General features: G+C 40.3%; 1 protein-coding gene across 3 annotated transcripts in view; it reads right to left on the minus strand.

Annotated features, from left to right (window-relative positions):
* The window catches only part of QTMAN (queuosine-tRNA mannosyltransferase), a 310,769-nt gene that overhangs the window by 60,845 nt on the left and 237,623 nt on the right, over window positions 1–12,301 (minus strand). For all 3 annotated transcript variants that reach the window (XM_007467473.1, XM_007467471.1, XM_007467472.1), the window contains one exon: window positions 324–656. In XM_007467473.1, the coding sequence (XP_007467535.1) occupies window positions 324–656 (333 nt within the window). The remainder of the gene's footprint in view (window positions 1–323; window positions 657–12,301) is intronic.

The raw sequence follows: 12,301 nt of genomic DNA on the forward strand, positions 1-12,301 counted from the left end.
GTATATATAAAAAAATATGAAATCCTATTCTTACACTTTGAAACTTCTTGAATGAGATTCCGTTTCCTGGAAGCACCAAGCTGCTGTTGTTAGTTGAGCAAATCACTGCAAATAATTATCTGTGATCCAAATTTAATCTAAGTACACAACCATGAATATAAAGACACTGAGTAGTGCCACCCTGGCATCACACTGGTAGCACTGCCACATTAAAATGATCTTTTTCTAAAGCTATAGGGACAACAAATTACTAAGTCGATCATCAGAATATATTTTCTATTACCAGTTCGACAATTTACTAAATTGGTATGTCTTACACTTACCACCTGTGAGGCCAGACAATATGCAATGGTCTTTGTTGATCATCAGCTCCAGCCAAAATGTTACACGGAGTTTGTTTATGTTCCCCATGATGAGTGCTTGAATTATCTGATGAGCTGAATGTTTTCAAGTATGACTCCTGCCTTACTGAGCCACCCAGGTTTTCTTGTTGTGCAGCATCACAGGATCCAGACTCTGAATCAAAATTCTTCAATAAATTCTCAGAACCTCTCTGCTCCTGTTGGAAAGGAAGGGCCATGGATGGAGCAACACCGCCATTTCCTTTAAGGCTGAGTATCTTCTGTAAATGCACTGCTTTGTGCTTGGGCATGAATCTGTTACAAAAAGAAAATGCAGTATACGTTTAGTGAAAACACTATTTAAAATTTGCTCTTTACCTTTCTGTAAGCACATGATGATGATGTATAAAAACTGAGAAAAAAAAAAACTAAAGATATAACAAAAATTCTAGGAAGAGCACAAAAAGCAGTAGTCACCAAGAGAAAGTTCAAAAGTTTGAAATTAGACCAGATTGTCTTTGGTTTCCAAAGAGTTTCTGTGGCTATAAAAATCTGCACTGCACATACCGTAAAAAATCAGGGTAGAGCGATGGTTTAGCATTCTTTCTTTACTTGTCTTTCTGGAGTTCTATGTTTTCCAGTCATGACATGGCCCAGTGCTTATTTTCAAAACATACTTTTTTTGCTCATTAACCTACAAAAATGCTTGAAACTTCCTGAATTAACACTGGGTATTTCTGCTCACGTGACTGTTCTGTATTCCTGGGCACTTGTACACATTTTTATTAAGTTGACTTTGCTAATATATATTTTTTAAAAATAAATTTATTTATTTATTTATTTTTAATTTTGGCTGTGTTGGGTCTTTGCTGCTGTGCATGGGCTTTCTCTAGTTGCAGCGAGAGGGGCTACTCTTCGTTGCAGTGTGCTGGCTTCTCACTGTCGTGGCTTGTTGCGGAGCACAGGCTCTAGGCACACGGGCTTCAGTAGTTGTGGCACATGGGCTCAGCAGTTGTGGCTTGTGGGCTCTAGAGTGCAGGCTCAGTAGTTGTGGCACACGGGCTTAGTTGCTCCGCGGCATGTGGGATCTTCCCGGGCCAGGGCTTGAACCCATGTCCCTTGCATTGGTAGGCAGATTCTTAACCACTGTGCCACCAGGGAAGCCCAACTATTAGGTCAGCAGCTAATCCAAAACCACATCTGTTGGACTTCATCTTCTTATTGGCTCCCAAATGGTCTAAGGTTTTATAAGGATCACATATCTTGGTCCCTTGCTAATATTTCTTGAAGTATCTTTTTATATTTTTTTCATTACCATCTCACCCCTTTCTTCCCAGAATGCTTTGTCATAGAGTTCGATATCTGCTACTTATCTATAGAAGCAAACACATAAAATGCAACCGAGGAATTCACCAAGTACTAGGGAGCAAACCAGTAGACAGAGTGGGAGACAGACTTGAGAACAACAAAGGAACCTGTGGCAGAACACAGTATATCAAGAATGGACATTCTAACTTTTAAAACTGAGAACTAGAGATTAATTCTGACTTGGGGATAAGTAAAGGTTAAATGAGGGTTTTAGTTGACTGATTCTGAAAGGCAGAGAGGGGGAAGTTTTGAACGGAGGGAACAGTGTGATCAAAGGAAAAGGGTGTGAAAGAGCATGAACTCTTCAGGGAATAAGATGCAAGCCAAAGAGTCTGAGTCCCGGGATCTGAGGTCTAGAGAGGCAGTCTGGGGCTGGACAACAGGGGTGTTCTCAGAGGCCCTGAGGCCCATGCAGAGAATCGGCCCCTTACCTGGATTGTGGAGTATGTGAAGAAATGGAGAGTACGTGCATTTGTGAGGTAGGTGAGGAAGAAGAACCACAGAACCAAGGAAAGCAACGAGGAACATTTGGAAGAGCTGAAAGGGAATCTGAGAGTAATATCACACTATTGAGGTAAATTAAGAGCTCCTAAAGCACGGGTAGGAAAAAGAACCAAGAGCTCTTAAAACTGTTTAAAAAAAAAAAAAAGGGGTGTGAAACACTGCAGAGGTGTTACAGCAGCAGAAACAACAGGGCGATTTTGGCCTCGTTATACCGTAGATCACTGGCTACTGCCAGGGCGGTTCGTGTGGGGTGAGGGCAGAGAGAAACCAGACACTGGTTAGGGAGAGAGGGAGACACAGAGAAGAGAGGGGAAGGCAAGGTCAAGTTTTCTTTAATGGGGTGTGTGTCCACAGGGGTGCTCGCTTGGGGATACTTGCTAGGGAAGGGAGCAGGATCCTGAGGAAACAGAGAAGTCTTAGAAAATGGAAGTAGAGGGGCTTCCCTGGTGGCGCAGTGGTTGAGAGTCCGCCTGTCCCCCGATGCGGGGGACACGGGTTCGTGCCCCGGTCCGCGAAGATCCCACATGCTGCGGAGCTCCGGCTGGGCCCGTGAGCCATGGCCGCTGAGCCTGTGCGTCCGGAGCCTGTGCTCCGCAACGGGAGAGGCCACAACAGTGAGAGGCCCGCGTACCGCAAAAAAAAACAAAAAAAAAAAAAAAAAAAAAGAAAAAAACCATTGCCCGGGGCTCGGGTTCCATCCCTGGTTGGGGAACTAAGATCCTGCAAGCTGCACGGCAAGGCCGAAAAAAAAAAAAAAAAGAAAAAAGAAAAAAGAAAAAAAATGGAAGTAGAAAAACATCATAAGGTGTGATAATGGCAGGATGCTTGCTGCGGGGGAAGTAGGGCCTTATTCAAGAGAACACACACCGAGCTCCCTTACAAAGCTGAGAGGGAAGAAGAAGAGACAGACGTAATTGAAAAGAACCGTTTCAGGTGGCAGGTGCGGAATCCAGTGCGTCCCCAAAGCCTTGGACGAGGCCATCTATTTCAAGCGAGGTGAGGAGAGATGGTGCTCAAGAAGTGACCTGAGTCAGAAGGTCGCCGTGGAGAGGGGGATGGGCGATCGCTAGTTCCGAACCAACGGGCAGGTGAACAAGGCTAAGCAACAGTGCGGGTTCTGCTGCGAACTGGAGATCCAGTCTGGCTGTAGTATGCTATGTACATTCTAGAAGCAAAGGGCTTGATGTGGGGGGCTCTGTGCTTGTTTCGTGAGGCCTTTTGAGAAAAATGACCTGAATATATAAGCCACCTCCCCCCACACCCGTGCCCTGTCATAAGTGGATGAAGTAGATATTGCATATGGACAACAGATAAAACACAAAGAATGGGGCTAACCTCCATGGCATGCCCTTATAAAGTAATACATTAATTCTTGATTTAAAATGGAAAAAGAAGGGAAAAGGATCTGAAAAAGAATATATAGATATGAAATACTAAAAAAAACTGAGTCACTTTGCTGTACACCTGAAACTAACACAGCATTGTAAATCCATTATACTTCAATTTAAAAAACAAACATTGAACTTAATATCTCTCTTTAGATTATTAGGTTAAGGAAATTTATTGAATTATAATGAATACTGTACTAAAAGTTTTTCTTCTCATCTACAGACCTTTAAAAACTCAGTGGTCACAACCTCAGTTTTATTAGAACTGCTCTAATAAAAAATTAGAGAGTTTATTTTTAAAAAGATGGAAAGAAACTTGGGCATACACAGATTAAAGTTTCAGATCTCACAGGTCCAAAATCATGAAGGGAGGTAACCAACTTTCTTCCTGAAATAAATTCAAAATACTGAGGAGATTCTAAGGAACTAAAAATCAATAGGAAAGTTCCCATCGATCACCACTAAAAGAAAAAACATGACTGTGACAATATCCTCAACTTCTCCTAAACAAATGGAACAAATGGTAAGAGAAGGAACATCATATGTGGAGAACAACAATAACGCAAGCGAAGTAACCTATTTGTTTATGTCAGATAAAGAACGCCAGGCAAGCTTAAAAAGGATTTTAACAGAATTACAAACTTGTTGCACGAAGGATTCACACACACACACACAATCAATGGGCATTGAAACAACATATCTTCATTTTAGAAAACAGTATCATGACCCATCTTGCTCATAAAATCCCTTTATATTGGCCAGCATGTGAGCAAAATTGCAAATTAAAAGAGACGGGAGATTGGCTAAAGGTTTGTAAGCAACGGGAACTGGTCACTGACAAGGAATCTAGCTGTGGACAAGGTGCTAGGCCTGCTTTTTTGCAATACATTTCCTAAATGTTCTCAAGGATGAACAGAATCCCACCTTAACCCAGGTTGCGGATGACTGACTAGATAGGTGGTGGTGAATAAGGACATGGGCAGATGCAGAATATCAATAAGGACAGAAACCCAAAACTCAGCTTATTAATATTATGAAATTGACAAAATAGAATAAACCTGAAAGCAGTAGGACACGTGGAAAAGACTATGTAGATTTCCTGGAGTTTGACAAGATGAGTCTGGGCTGATTAGACCAGCAAACTAACTGCTTGGTTATGGAACGTGATGTACAGGAAAGGGAGAGACCAAGTCTGTGGGAGCAGAATACTGTGCAAATGCTGATTTCATCTGAGGCACCTGATAACTATATATGTTTGAAAATTAGAAAGTTCTAAGAAGAGCAATAATAATGATTAAGGCAATGGAAGAATTGATTTATGAGGACAGATTAAAGGAGCTAAATATGAATAGCCTGGTTAAGTGACAACTAGAGGGGTACATAATAGAAGTCTCCAAGGAAAGAGAATAATTATTTAGCCGGATACAAGGGGGTATAACTAGGAGTAATGAGATGAAATTAAGAATGGGAAAATTTAAGCTGAGTTTCCAGAAAAACTCCCTGACGGTGTAATTTATTAGCTCACGGAATAAATTCCCTATGGAAATGCTATAGCTGGGGAAACTTAATAATAGAACTGGACAAAATACCAATAAATAATATAGATGATAATCCAGTACTTGAAAGAAGGTGGTTACGTGCTATGCTTTCCTTGTTTACAATATCTTCTCATATTTTTCTCTAATAATCTTTTATATAGAGTGATTGTTACCCAAAGAAGTATTTAGGCAATTAGCTAAATCTAAAAGGAAATACGTCCTTTAGGTGAGGGAAGCTAAAATTACTTCAGTTTTCATATATTCTGCAGTAATAATGTTTTACTACTTTGTTTCAGCAGAGCTGATCTTGAAGCAAGCTGGACAAATGTATTACTATTTCTAAAAAACAAAACAAAACAAAACGATCCTCAACTACCATCCCACACAGTCTACTCTGATTCTCTGTGTGTTACATGAAACCCATATTTTCATAGACATGTTTTATATAAACAATTTATTGCCATAATAGAAATCAAAAAACTTTATTCCAGCTTTTCTAAATGTAGCTCTATGGTCGATTACTTCACATCAATAACAAGATCAAATAGACATATACTAACAAGCAGTTTGCTTAATAATAGTCACCACACTAATTAACCCATCTAGAACATTCTTAATCAGATGCTATTTGAAATGTACAGTGAAGAGAAGGCTGGCAATAAACGGTTCTATGCTAAAAAAGCAAATAAGGGCTTCCCTGGTGGCGCAGTGCTTGAGAGTCCGCCTGCCGATGCAGGAGACGCGGGTTCGTGCCCCGTTTCGGGAAGATCCCACATGCCGCGGAGCGGCTGGGCCCGTGAGCCATGGCCACTGAGCCTGCGCGTCCGGAGCCTGTGCTCCGCAAATGGGAGAGGCCACAACAGTGAGAGGCCCGCATAACGCAAGAAAAAAAAAAAAAAGCAAATAATACCTTACCGATGGGGTGATACTGGCTTTTTTATAGAACCGGACAGAATGTTCGCACTATCCTGGTGTGAACTCAGTGAAGTAACTATGCAAATAGGCACATGACCGGACACTTCCTTCCTCCTCCCCAGCTTCAACGCTGGGGGAGGTGCTAATGAGAGGAGGAAAGGTACAGAGGTAAGGAGTGAAGGAGAGAAAAGAAAGAATACCAGTGAGCTGCCTTATAGAGCACATGGCAGGCTTGCCGTTTAACCATCCCCTCAATTTTTCTTAAAGAAATGCTACTGCCCACCTTACTCACAGAATGTCCTTCCTGTTTCTGAATCTCTCAGAAGCCCTATTCAAACATGTTTTCACTCTTAGAAAGATTCTGGTTACTGTAGTCGTTTCCAATCTGTTATCAGCCTTGGGACCCCACTCCCAACTTTTTTCCAACCAATAGCCAATCTTTGAAACGAAAGTAGAACCTTCACTCTGCCGCCTCTCCTTCTTTCCCACCTCTGTCCCCCAGGGTGGGTCCGGAGGCATTGCCACAAAACCCCAGTACTATGTTGAGGGATGTTTAAGGACACAGCTGGAATAAGTACTCTCCAGACCTAAATCTGATTGCTTCCCTGCCCTACCCACATCCAAACACACAAACGTAGAGCTGGACCTGTAGGAATGGCCAAACGCCTTATTTGGATTAGTCTGAAAATACCAGATTTGGGCGGAGCTTAAACCGATGCTAAGATTGAGGGTAAGCAAAGGAAATGCTCTAGGCTCCTTAGCTGATTTCTGCTGAAGTTGAGAAGCCAGCTTATGTTTAGCTGACCAACAGAGGTAGTCGGGAGGAAGGCAATAAGATAAAGCAAGTCACTTCGACTTAGGACATTGAGACTGATTCATGTGTTGTTGAGGAGAATGCTGTGGCTAAAATGTATGTCATGTGGAATACGTTGCCTACAAACATCTTTTTGAGAGATTTCAATGAAAAGTACTTAATATGGTAAGTTCAACCTATAGAATCTCATAAATAAGTACCCACAGATAAGAGTCCTCAGGACATGATTAAGTCATGCTTCTCAAAGCAGATCTGGAAGACAGTGTGTGAAAAAAAATGATGCAAATGAGTGGATGATTAAAGAGACAGAAGAGGGCATAATTCATCAACGATTATTTCAAATATGAGCCAAGGAGAAAAGAGGAGAGCCTTAGCAACTGGAATATGGAAACTGGCCTCCCTCTGGGGCAGGCACGGAGAGAGGGGGCTGAGGAAGCTCAGCGTGTGTACATGTAGCTCAGGTGTCGGGGAGAGAGAACAGTACGGCCATCCCTTCAGGCTGAAGTCTCACAAGGTGTGTTCTGTTTATCACGAAACAGAACGTGTAGGTATTGCCCTAGAGAAGGTTTTGTGGTGTAGGTATTGCCCTAGAGAAGGTTTTGTGAGAGATCAAGTTTTGGAAATTCTGGGTTAAACAAAGTTAAACATTTCTTCACGGCAGAACTTCCCAAAGCACATGCTAGTATGTTCAGTAAATATGTTCATTCATTCATTCTTTTGTTCGTTCAATAAATATTTATTTAATACCTATGTGTGATAGAGACATTGTGTTTATTGTTTCCCAAACTTAGCACTTAATGAAACAAGGACCAATCCCCCAAAGCCCTCACCGCCCCCCCCCACATGCATACACACAAAGAGGCACCTTAAGAATTAATATTCGACAAAGGATACCCTGGGAAATACTACTTTAGACCCTAGGAGGTGCACAGCCTGAGTCAAAAAGCATGGGGAACCAGATAGGTGATGGCATATTTTATATAGTAGGGATGGCAGAGGAGTGGGAAAATGCATTCCCTCTCCAAATGATGAAACTCAGCCCAAAAGGCCATTCACCAAGGCCACACATCAGTAGAGAAAAGGAAGTCTGAAGATATCAGGGAAACCTGTGAAAAAAGTAACAAAAAAAAATACAGTTCAAGGCTAATATGGATGACAGCAGAAAAAAATATCATTCAGTTTTATCACAGCAATTTCTGTGGATTCTGGGACAGAAACCATGTTGAGAATTGAAGAGAAGGGAAATAAGAATCAAAGATAAATAATTTTTCCAAAACCAACTGGGAAGACACATCCAGGCAGTTCAGTGATCTAAGTTCTTGGGTGATTTATAACAAAAACTGTTCACTGTTTCCAAACAATGTGTTGGAAATTAATTACAAAATTAACATTTTTAGAATTTTAGCCACATAAGCAAATATCAAAGATAATCAAAAAATCATGTTGCCCACATGTATCCAATATATCACTTATATGGTAAGCAGATTTATATAAACCTATAAAGTATAAAAGTAAAGATCTTAATCTAGCATTCTCATGTGCACGCATACACCCCCTATACTTCTTGCCACATTGTCTTCACTAAATAAAGGAATCACAAACAAGGAAGTCTATCATAATTAAAACTAGATGTTTGAAGACCACAACGTTGAACAGAAAGACAGACTTATGCTTGGTGGTTGGCTGTAGGGATGGCTGCTCCTCTTTACTGGAGATGGCTATGGGCTAATATTCAAAAAATAGATGGCACATGTCTACGAAGGCTGTTTCAACAAGAAACTCTGGCAGGACATTATTTGAACAAATTTGAATCACAGATGAGTCAATCACCATCCACATGCACATAGCACAAATGCTTTGGGGGAACAGCCATCCAACAACACCACGGCTGTTTAGGCCATGTCATTTAAATGCTCGAGTTTCGTGCCTGAACCAAATTTCAACTCCCATGGTGCAAATTTTCAAAGCCAACATGCAACACTGACAGCAGTCCGAGAGAGGATACTGAGCAAGGGTGTCTTGCTTTGACTACGAAGAATCTGTTTTGTGACAAGATACGAAAACAGGATCCATAGAAACTAGCCTCAGTTAAAATTAACAAGCAAACCCTACTTGTTAGCCTGAGAAAGGCATGCTGAAACTGAAAGCATATTTATGGCTATCAGACTGGCCTCATTATCCATGTATGGTCCCAGGGATGACACACTTAGTCAAGACAGCATCTTCTCTTGAAGGCTGCCAAAGAGAGAAGCTTCAGCTTCCTCTCTTCTGTTTAAGGTCCATCATTTTCTGATGTCTGTCCTTTAAATAGCTGGGATATACGACTGTCATAAGGAAAAGATGGTTCTGTTCCCATGAGTCTGTTTTTTAATATTTTTTTCCACCAGCATTTCTAAGAATCATTTCTGAAAATCTAACACTTTCCATATACCTTATTTATACCATTTATGTACAATATATGGCTTCTTCTGGCAACAGTTTATGTAATTAGTATTATTTAACTTAAATAATTATGCCTCAATTCCTCATTCTCTTTTTAAAAAAATTTTTATTGGCATATAGTTGATTTACAATGTTGTATTAGTTTCAGGTGTACAGTACAGTGAATCAGTTACACATATACATATACCCACTCTTCTTTTAGATCCTTTTCCCATATAGGTCATTACAGAGTATTGAGTAGAGTTCCCTGTGCTATACAGTAGGTCCTTATTAGTTATCTCTTTTGTATACAGTAGTGTGTTTATGTCAATCTCTCTTAATTCCAAAGTGTTTTAGATTGTACACACTGCTAATTTAACTGCCTACTAGTATGAGCAGTTTGTCTTATGCAATTTTATAAAATCCCTTGATGATATACTGCTCCCATACAGAAAACTTAAGGTCCTTAACAATGTATGAGACTAGGAAAAGCTACCTTGTATGTTGCCACAGCCCATGTTTATCAAACCCAGAGGCATCCTTGTGAACAGATGCATGCACAGTTCTCATGATTCGCACTCCTCCCCCAAAAAGAGCTAAGCACCACAAAACCCTCTAATTTACACAAGGTTTACTGTAGTAATTGAACACAGCCAGCAAAGTTGCAGGCTAAACTGCAAACACTGAATCTTTATCTTCCTACCTCCCGTGTAAGCACTCTCCACCGTCTGGCTGTTAATTCCCTAAGAGCTTTATGCTCCTTCCCAGTGGCCCAGGGCCCGCATCCCTGCCACACTCATCACCATGCATCCCCTTGCATCTACCTTGAATCATGCCCTGTACTTCCCTGTTGGCCTTGTTGGAAACTAATCTTAAATTCCCACAATGTACTAATCATCTTCCATGCTCAGTATGTTCCACATTTCAAAAGCACAATACCTTAATTCAAGGAAACTAATCACAAATGGGATAATTTCACAGTAAGCCTATGAGATTCCTTTGGGAGGACAGGTGGAGAGAAATCTCTGTGAAGCACCTTAAAGTAAGTCCACTCAGGCAACGGGCATGTTGAAGAGGGGAGAACCCAGGCTGTAGTATTGGTACCCAGTATTGTATCAGTACTTCCTGTATTTGTGAATTTATTCAAATCACTTAATTTCTCTGAACCTCAGTTTTCTGATCTATGAAATGGGATAATATCTGTTTTTCCAAATTTCTTGAGAGGATTAAAAGAGAGTTGGTAATGATGTGTAGATGAGCTGAGTAAATCAAAGTAAACTTCCCATTTCCTTGCTTCTTTATGTAACATCCACACTTACGGAGTTATTTCTAAGGCCATCTTGGGTAACACTGGATTTCCTAGTTTGTAAATGTGTCACTGTCTTGACTCAGTCAACAAACATTCATTCAACAAATATCTAAGCTCCTTCTACGAGCAAGAGGTTTTGACTATTTTTACAAAAATTTTAGAGCATATGTAGTGACATTTCATACATACTTATTTTGGTCTCTTACCCCCAGAAATTGTAAGCTATCCATACTACCTTTAAACTAAACTGTATTTACTGATTCCATTACTACAATGATCTAACTTTTCCATTTAAACTTAATAATTTGCTCATCATTTGTTTGATTAATAACTCAGAAGTGAAGTTTTAAAAGCTTCTATTCATTCACCCTGCTTAATTTAACGATAGTATACAAAAATGAAAAAAGTTCCCAAATGTGAATCTGAAGTAATTTCTTTCAAGCAAGAGGAAGTGGCTGTTTCACATGTACATAGACTCAGCAAGCTGCTCGGTATGGATTTACCTTGTTAGCAAGTAAATGTTCACATTACTCTGGGAATCCCATATCTTCTACAGCGTCAGTAAAGCACTGAAGGAAACTCTAAAAATGATCTCTAATCCCATGTCCTGTTCCACAATTTTTTTTGGAAGCCATTATTTGGAGGTTGAAAGCAAGATAGTAAAATGTGCTGGTATTGAAGAAAGGATCACTTTCTTCTTTCCAAAGAAAAATAGGAATTCCCTTAGGGCAGTGTTTCCAATTGGAGAGTATCCTTTAGAGCATGGTATCATTTTATGGGTGCTATGGGCTGAATTGTGTTCCCTCAAAATTTATATGTTCAAGTCCTAACCCTGAATGTGACTATGTCTGGAGATAGGGTCTTTAGGAGGTAAGTAGGGTTAAATGAGGTCATAAGGATTGGTCCATAATCCGATAGGACTGTGGTCTTACAGGAAGAGGAAGAGATCTCTCTTCCTCTCTCTCTCTTTCTTCCCCTCTTCCTCCCATGGCCACATGTGAGGACACAGCCAGAAGGCAGCCAGCTGCAAGTCAGGAAGAGAGCTCTCCTCAGAACTGACTATACTAGCACCCTGATCTCAGACTTTCAGCCTCCAGAACAGTAAATTCCTGTTGTTTAAACCACCCAGTCTGTGGTATTTTGTTATGGCAGCCTGAGATGACGAATACAACTGGATACTGTTGTGGAAAAGAGGGGAAAGAATCAATACCATGATGGGTGAAATTTCCTGAACAGGGTATCAGGAAAATGATAGAGTGGAAGGTACCATATCTATGTTGACAGACAGTGACGACAAGAGAATATTGTACAAGAAGAGAGAGCTAACCATCAAAACTGATAAGAGAATTTGGGGGATGAAAAGGAGAAAATATGAATTGTGAAACAGAAATGTTCCTTTTTTAACTAAAAATAAAAAGAATAAAGAACTGAGTTTAGGAAAGAATTTTTCTTAAAAATTTGTTTGGTTGTGAATAAAGTCACTTAATCTTTTGAAACCTGGGTTTCTTCATATGTTCAATGAGAATGAGACCAGCCCCCTAGATTTTTAATGGAGGTAGGAGGATCAAACTTCTAATCAAATCTACTGATCATCTTATAATTATTAAGAGGCAAAAAGGCACACTGGGTCAAGCAGGGCTCTAGGTATATTGTATTGTTTTAAATTTAGGGCTCTGCCACTTATTAGCTAACCTGGGGAAAGA

Source organism: Lipotes vexillifer, unplaced genomic scaffold (genome assembly GCF_000442215.2).
Source record: "Lipotes vexillifer unplaced genomic scaffold, Lipotes_vexillifer_v1.1 scaffold265, whole genome shotgun sequence".
In the NCBI taxonomy this organism is placed as follows: Eukaryota; Metazoa; Chordata; class Mammalia; order Artiodactyla; family Lipotidae; genus Lipotes; species Lipotes vexillifer.